The following is a 7,837-nucleotide window of genomic DNA, read 5'->3' on the forward strand; positions in this document are numbered from 1 at the left end:
CGATACTCTCCAACGGGAGTAGATTGCAAATCGTACGCCACTGGTGTCCGTTTCGTTACCAACTCCCGCTGCAGAGACAAACGAGAGAATCATGCCGTGGGTCAGCTCCGGACAGTAGACGCAAAGCCGTTCATCGATTGTTTCAGGCACGTCTCTGTCCGAATATTGCCTTGTCAGAAGCACCGACATTTTAATCGGCACGGACGACGGCGAACATGCTGGGCGGGTCGGCTCCAAACAGGAACAGTGACAGATCCCGCGTTATAAGTCCATACAAAACCCGCGCACGCATATTCCTGCATAGTAGAACTCTTTGTAACATCATCGTCGCATACTCGACATGGCTCTGCCCACCGGAATTCTGGTTACTGCCTTTACAGAGACGGCTACGGACAAATCAGGTCGGACACCATACATCGTGGGATGAGCCACTGTCTTATTCACGCAAGCACGAAGTACTACTTGGAGAAATCACTCTGGGCGGCGGGGTATGTTGGTAGCTGCCTATGAAGTTATGGGCTCAAGGTATGAGTAATTACACGAGCTTCGCGAAAGAAGAACGGAACAAAGTCATACTCAAGGTTCTCTCACTAACCAGCCTGTGGCCCCATCCTAGTTATACTTCCTGTCAAACTTTTGATCAGCAACCACTTGGGCATAAGGACATGTTGTCAAGACTCACCGTCTGCGTTTCTTAGCAAGTGGGGACAAACTGACTCCCGCACCAAGCTAACACAATTTCCAGCTTTATTAGCTTGCCCGAGCCCAGCAGCACTCCAATTATGCGGGAGAAATTTCCGCATTGGGCGAGTGGAGCTAGCAATAGAACGTATCTGCAAGAGCATTGCTAATACTCTCTATAGCTGGCCGCTGCGCGAAATGATGTCAGCAGTGGACAGTCTATTTGCATTAGTGGTATGCCCTGCGTCGAGGACAAACTTGTATAAAGACTCCCAGATCCCGCAGCCAAACTCCTCCTTTGACGCGAAAGAACGAGAACAATACCGCAGAGATCGACTTTCTTACTCGCCAAGACCACCAACTCCATGTCTACCATACCGCTCACAATGAGAGCCTGGGTCGGCTCAAAGGCTGGTTCACCGCGGGATACTCTCCAGCTGAAGACCAACTGGCCCCTCCCATCCCCTCCCAGCACGGGAGACATCATGGCCAAGATCACCTATGCGGCCCTCAACCCTGGCGACATCAAGATGATGGGCATGAGCGTGCCGTTCAGACGAAATTTTATCCCGGCCATGGACTTTGTCGGCCAGGTAGTTCAAGTCGGACCAATCGCCCAAACACAGAAGTCTGGCAGCACCGAGAACACCATCCGTGAGGGCATGATTGTCGCCGGTACCCTTCCCATGTCGCTCGGCACCTGGAAGGGCCAAGGTGTGCTTGTTGATTTCGTGGTTCTTCCGGCCCATGCTGTCGCCGAGGTACCTCGGGGAGTGCGAGATGGTCCGGCAGCAGCTGGACTCCTCGGTGTTGCTGGACAGACGAGCGCTGTGCTCGTGCAGGCCGCACAGTTGCGTAAAGAACAGCGCCCTCTCGTCAATGGAGCCAGTGGTGGAGTGGGATATGTCTTGACACAAGTGCTCGCCGGCCTTGGCGTCCATATCACGGCGATCTGTTCAGGGAAGAATGAAGATTTGGTCCGAAGGCTGGGCGCGGACGAGGTGAGTGGCGCTCGGGGGAGATTTCCCACAGGATATGCTAATCGGGCGTGTCTCGTATCCAGGTCATCGACTACAAGGAACACGGCGACAATTTGTATTAGTATTTGGCATCGACTGTGCTTGACTCCGACGATGGAAAACAGTTCGATGCCATTTTCGACCTGGTCGGCGATAGACAGCTCTACACACATTCTCCTAGCTATCTTGACCTAGGCGGCAAGTATCTGGACATCGAAGCAGGCCCCTTCGGGAGGTTTAAGCTCGACAACTGGCTGCCAGTCTTTCTAGGTGGAACTCCTCGAGCGTTCACACCCGTATTCAGCTACCCGTCTGGCAAGTCTGCAACCGAGGCGGCGACATGGGTAGAGAAAGGGTGGATTAAGGAGATGGTCACTGATTCGGTATATTCCATGGAGGAAGTACTTGAGGTGGGTAAAGACGTTGTTACGATCCGCATGATTCAGATCCTCCCAGTCTTAACAAATTCTCCCAATTTGCAGGCATATGAAAAGTTAGCCACAGGAAGAGCAACTGGCAAAATATTCGTCAACGTATCTTTAAGGCGGCCGTTTAGAATAAATAGCTAGGGAGCCTCGCCTCAAGCATGGCGCAAGAGTATAAGCTCGGGCTACTTCTTCAGAACCTTCATCTTCTGCAGCAACTCCACCATGCTGGTAGCATAAAGATCAAACTCTCCAAACACCTCAGTGACAGGATCGTGCTCCTCAAAGTCCAGATATGCCGTCTTGAATCCTGCAGCTCGTGCAGCGATTAGCTCCCATGCGTGTGCCGCTACAAACCACCTTTGACCACTGCGTGTGGCTCTTTCGTCCCCAAGTCCCTGCTTGTCTAGATGGTCTTGCGCGCGCTGGTACACTCTGACATCGGGTTTCGCAACTTTGAGGTCATCGCAAGACAACAAATGGTCCCGGTCAAGGTCGATGTTGGCATTGCGATAATAGCCATGCGACGTCTCGACTCCGCCATTTGTCACGGCGTACACATCCCAGCCAGCGTCCCGCAGCCCATCGAAGCACTCCTTTAGTCCTTCCCGGGGCTTCATGTTGCCCTTGAAAGCTGCCATGATGGCCTGTACATCCGCCTCGCTTACGGCTTCTCTGGCGGCGCTGTCGTTGTCCTCTGCCACGATCAGGCACGCGCGCCGCAGAGTCAGCCGCAAGGCCTCGGCGATCGGCTTGTACGATCCCGCAAGAGAGATGTATGTGAAGTCGCGCTGGGCGGCGTAGAACCAGGAGAAGAACAAAGTCGTCGGATCGCTCTTGGCGGTGGGGACCTTATCTCCCAAGCGTTCGCGAATGGCGGCGGCTATGGGACCGGAAAAGTCGAAGCATGTGCCTATTACGTCAAAGGATGCGGATGGCGACATTTTCGCAGTCTTTTGTTATTGTTTGAGGTGGAGCGGTTGAGAGTTGTAGATTGGCTAGTGAGGTGCCTGCTATTGAGGTGAAGTAGTCGTGCGGCAATTGAGTCTATGCTGACGTCAGTGTGTTCCCCCATTTTTGACACAGTGCCATCAGTAATCTTCACATCAACGTTATGTGCAGTACTTTTACGATCCATGTGCATGCGCACACATGATTTGTGTTCTCTATAATCTTGGATAACTCATCCTTTGAATCACTATGGCAATTGAACACGTGAGTCTCTTGGGCCCCCGACTCGATGACCGCACGTTCTCGGCGATACTGTTATTGGGAGGAAACACTGCATCTCGCATGCGTACATTTGGTCCGTACTTGGGCTAAGACCGCCACGATTTGGATGAGTCGGTGATCTCTAACCCGAAGTGTGGTTCATATTCGTCGAGGGCTAAAGAGCAACTGGTGTAAGGCTCGCAATTGGATCATTCATGGTTCTTCATTTACAGGACCCCCTGCATGACCGTGCCTAGATTGCTGACGCTCCTTCTGTCCTGCAGAATCAGACATTACTGCGACTGGGGCCAAGAAGCTACGCGTAGACAGCATGGTCACCATACCTGGGCTGCGACCCGCACACCACCACACTGATGTGAGTCTTTGTCGCCCTGCTCCAGTTGCTGCTTCACGACGCTTGATCACAAGCGCCTGTCGGGTCTTTGTGTACTCCGTAGATACGCCGGCAAAACCCGTTCTGGCCCACACCGACAATGCCAGCAAACCAGCCGTCATTGCATTAGCGTAAAAGTGTAAATGGATGCGAGCCAATCAGTCTTGTGCTAATCCGAGCTAGTGTGTACGAACACGCTCGACCAATGACTCGCGGCAGAATGCTATTAACCACGAGATCGTCGCCCTGGTCCTTGCGGAGGGAGGACCATATTGCTCCGCATAAGTCCCCTTATGAAACCCCTTTTCAGGGGTCTGGTATTGCTGCCTCGTTTTCGTGTACAGGATACGACGTCTCAACAGGCCTGCTGCGCTCCTCCCCCGGAATTTTTCTCACCGCCATATAAGTTACGCCAAGTCCTTCCCGGTGGCACACAGGAAGTCAGTCTAAAAGCTGTGATCTTGAACTCGGAGCCCGTCACAGGCAGTGCAAGCAACATCAGAGACTGTTCAACAACACACAGATCTGATATCGTGGAACTCAATATCGGGAAGCATGGGATTTCTCACCATGCCTAGCTTCGGCGTGAGCGCGCTCATGGTCGCCGTCTCGGTAAGAGGCCAGACTCAGCTTCATTGCCACTAACGGAGATCGTCACAGCTGACTACAGCTAGGTCAACGTCTATGTGGCGGCCAGCGTGATCTACAACATCTGGCTGCACCCGCTGAGCCGCTTCCCAGGCCCGCTCTACATGCGAGCCACGCGTTTTGGGTACATCTTCCATTCGACCCGTGGTACACTTCCGTTCGATATGCTCGGGCTGCATGAAAAGTACGGCGACATTGTCCGTATTGGGCCAAACGAGCTCGCCTTTTCAACAGTGTCATCGTGGCAAGACATCCAGGGTCACCGCACCAAAGGGCAGAGCGACTTCCCAAAGTCTGATTGGTTCAGCAGGCCGATCAAGGAGCAGCCCGTGCACATCATTAACGCGGACCGCGAGGAGCACAGCATGCTGCGGCGGACACTGGCCAACGGCTTCAGCGACAAGGGCATGCGGGAGCAGCAGCCGCTCATCACCAAGTACATCGACCTCCTGATCCAAAGGCTCCACGAGAATTGCAGAAACGGCGAGACAGAGCTTGATGTCTGCGCGTGGTACAACTGGACGACCTTTGACATCATTGGCGACCTAGCATTCGGTGAGCCGTTCGGCTGCCTCGAGAACTCGACGACACATCCTTGGGTCGAGCTTATCTTTACCATGGCTCGCGCCGGCACGATCATCCAGTCTTTGGGTTCTTTCCCAAAAGTGCGAGATTTCTTGCTGTGGTGCGTGCCCAAGTCAGTGAGCAAGGATATGGTAGCCCATGAAGACATGGCCGTGGCCAAGATCAGGCGCCGCATGGCGGTGGGCAACGAGCGACCGGACCTGATCAACGGGCTGGTTGCACGCAAAGATGAGTGGGTAAGTTGAACCTCGTAATATAGCCTCGGAAAGACGTTTTCGAACTAATCAATCATGGCACAAAGGGTATTTCAGAAGAAAAGCTAGCTGCCAATGCCGGCATTCTCATCATCGCGGGCAGCGAGACTACAGCTACCGTTCTCGCTGGTGTCACCTACTATCTGATGAAAGATCCCATAGCTTTGAAAAAAGCAACTGACGAGGTCAGATCCGTCTTCAAGTCTGAGGACGACATCAATTTCAACAGCGTCAACGACCTGCCGTACATGCTCGCCTGTCTAAATGAAGCGTTAAGGTGCTACCCACCTGTTGCGTCTGGCATCCCGAGAGACGTGCCTGCAGGCGGTGCCACTGTCTGTGACACATTTGTACCAGAAGGAGTAAGTCGTCATTCCATCCCAAAGCATCTGGTCGTCCGAAGCAGCCTTGTGATGGTCCGTAGGCGTGACTAAACTTTTGACCAAGACCAACGTTTCCATCCACCACTGGGCAATGTACCACAGCACAAAGTACTTCAAGAAGCCATTCGAGTACCGACCAGAGCGCTTTCTAGGGGACGAAGAATTTACCGACGACGTCAGGGAAGTCCTGCAGCCATTCCATGTCGGGCCCCGCAACTGCATTGGACGGAAGTGAGTGTTCCTAGTCTGCTTCTATACACGTGGACAAGTGTCCTTGTACCTTCTGAACGTCGTGACTAATTGATTGTGTACTGATAGCCTTGCGTATGTGGAAATGCGTACAATCCTTGCCAGGGTGCTGCACAGCTTCGACCTCAAGATATCGGACCGAAGTGAAGGATGGCTGAAGCAGAAGAACTTCAACTTTTGGGAAAAGCCCCCGCTTTATGCGCACTTGACGCCGCGACAAGATTAGTGGTAGTGGTAGCATTGAGGTTTGACACTTTGAGATTACAGAAGTCTCTGGCATATGATCTGGGCACACTTTTATATACTGCCGTTCCCGAGGCAATTCCGGAGCACAATCTAACGTCTGGCGTAATGCCCTCGAATTTTCCCTTCGTCGTACACAGCACGGCACAGACGGTCTTAACAATACTGATTCCCTGACGGCTGTAGCTTTGGTGCACTACGTTATCGTCAGGTCCGAGAGCGTGAATTGACGTCGACGTATGCATTGTTGCGGCATCGCAATCTGACTCCAGGAAGCAAATCTGCTGATATTCGCTGATTAGCTTGACATGTCCCGACTTTACCGAATTTTCGGTCTCCCCAACTGTGTGACGATTCGGTTGTTCTTTGGGTTTTTGTCAGTGGCCTATGGTAACGACAGTTTGTTTCTGACACGTTCGTTCAGGGCGAGCCCCCGGGCTCGGCAGTCGCACGATGGTCTCTTTGTATGGAGAGACTGCGGCAGCCGACTCTCGTTGCGTTTTCCCGCGCTAGCAAGCTGCACTGCGAGCGGTGGAGACCCAATGCGTTGTGTGTGGCTGGCTGACACCGCCAAAGCAGCTGAAGACTGCATGCATGGTACAATGAGCACTAAGCTGCAACCGACTAGGGCGATGCATCTTGCACGCATTCGCGAGCACGAGATTGGGCAGTAGCCCTAGCTAGGGATGGCAAGACTTGCAGACCTCAGCTGCTGAAGTCTACGCCACAAACATCAGCTCGTTCCTTCTTGCTGCGTGTTTTGAAAGTGTCGTCTTGTTTATCGTGATGCGAGCAACATGATCCAGACCTTAGTTATGTGAAAAACACATATAAAGCACGCCCCAACCATAAAATTCCCTTGAGGACTGTGCACATCTGCCTCAGCCGGATCGAGTCGACGACGCTCCAAACTTGGCACATTCCCGATGGTTCACTCGCGGATGGACGTTGTAGGAACTTCTTGCGCCCCAGATCGTTTTTTCTATGATGCAGGCTGGAAATACTTCGCTAATAAACACGACCTGGAGGCTCAGCTGTCTAGCATCACAGGTATCGGAACCGGTGTTCTAACATCGGGTAACGTCTTCGAGTACCCAACGGTATACCGTCTGTCTTAGGCATCGAAGAGGATCACTCGTAGAATCGAAGATCAAGCTTACTGTCTGCTAGGCATATTAGATGTTAATATACCTCTTATCTATGGGGAGGGCTCAAATACCTTTATGCGCCTTTAGCAGGTAGTACTGTAGAAACACTATAACCCTTCGCTTTTTGCCTGGAGCCAGACCACTCTTCAGACTGCCCTTTAGCAGCGTATGCTAGCTACAGACATTACGGCTTTCGAGTATAGCGAACCAGTTCGATGGCTCGACTTCCCTAGGCATAATAAGCTAGCACGTTGTTTGCTAAGTTACGAGGTGTCACGATCCGACCTCCGGGGTCAACCGTCTGGTCGGGCTTCGGTGGGTTGCTGTTCTGCCGGTAGGTAAAGCCAACGCAATATCACTTCCTGTCGAATGTCGTTCTCTCTGGGTGTTGCCGTGTCTCTTGGAAGAGATACCACTCTCGTCAATTGAGTGACTGGTTCAAGTGATGTGTGAGAATGATACTTAGATTGATCGCTGAAGTACAAAGGTAATGACTGTCTGTCTAGGAGATCCATCGCTTCCTTATATCCTTTGTCCTTCATCGTATTTCCATGGATATGCCTGGATATGTTGCGATCCAGCATATCCTTGGATCT

At 52.3% G+C, this 7,837-nt stretch overlaps 4 protein-coding genes across 4 annotated transcripts; 2 read left to right on the forward strand and 2 right to left on the reverse strand.

Moving 5' to 3' along the window:
* Positions 1-1,367: 1,367 nt before the first annotated feature.
* On the forward strand, positions 1,368-2,269 carry B0I36DRAFT_254090 (uncharacterized protein; the record flags this gene model as incomplete). The annotated part of the gene is made up of 3 exons (XM_046150798.1): positions 1,368-1,682; positions 1,784-2,101; positions 2,183-2,269. The coding sequence occupies 3 exons, from the start codon at positions 1,368-1,370 to the stop codon at positions 2,267-2,269; spliced, it is 720 nt and encodes a 239-aa protein (XP_046006024.1).
* Positions 2,270-2,310: 41 nt separating this feature from the next.
* B0I36DRAFT_355196 (HAD-like domain-containing protein) lies at positions 2,311-3,853 on the reverse strand (the record flags this gene model as incomplete). The annotated part of the gene is made up of 2 exons (XM_046157415.1): positions 2,311-3,008; positions 3,682-3,853. The coding sequence occupies 2 exons, from the start codon at positions 3,851-3,853 to the stop codon at positions 2,311-2,313; spliced, it is 870 nt and encodes a 289-aa protein (XP_046006025.1).
* Positions 3,854-4,043: 190 nt separating this feature from the next.
* Positions 4,044-6,279, forward strand: B0I36DRAFT_425625 (cytochrome P450 ClCP1). Its single transcript, XM_046162343.1, has 5 exons — positions 4,044-4,343; positions 4,406-5,200; positions 5,266-5,580; positions 5,666-5,832; positions 5,920-6,279. Exons 1-5 carry the CDS (start codon positions 4,287-4,289, stop codon positions 6,074-6,076), a joined length of 1,491 nt encoding a protein of 496 aa, XP_046006026.1. The 5' UTR covers positions 4,044-4,286; the 3' UTR covers positions 6,077-6,279.
* A 197-nt stretch (positions 6,280-6,476) lies between these two features.
* On the reverse strand, positions 6,477-6,933 carry B0I36DRAFT_337591 (uncharacterized protein; the record flags this gene model as incomplete). Its single annotated transcript, XM_046155686.1, has 1 exon — positions 6,477-6,933. The coding sequence occupies exon 1, from the start codon at positions 6,740-6,742 to the stop codon at positions 6,479-6,481; it is 264 nt and encodes an 87-aa protein (XP_046006027.1). The 5' UTR covers positions 6,743-6,933.
* Between the last annotated feature and the right edge of the window lie 904 nt (positions 6,934-7,837).

This window comes from Microdochium trichocladiopsis (assembly GCF_020744255.1).
Source record: "Microdochium trichocladiopsis strain MPI-CAGE-CH-0230 chromosome Unknown B0I36scaffold_12, whole genome shotgun sequence".
NCBI classification, from domain to species: domain Eukaryota; kingdom Fungi; phylum Ascomycota; class Sordariomycetes; order Xylariales; family Microdochiaceae; genus Microdochium; species Microdochium trichocladiopsis.

Coding starts and splice junctions, on each gene's coding strand:
- B0I36DRAFT_425625 (XM_046162343.1), top strand. CDS start 4,287: ATGGGATTTCTCACCATGCCTAGCTTCGGCGTGAGCGCGCTCATGGTC. Junction 4,344..4,405: donor CGCTCATGGTCGCCGTCTCG/GTAAGAGGCCAG, acceptor GACTACAGCTAG/GTCAACGTCTATGTGGCGGC. Junction 5,833..5,919: donor CGCAACTGCATTGGACGGAA/GTGAGTGTTCCT, acceptor GTGTACTGATAG/CCTTGCGTATGTGGAAATGC.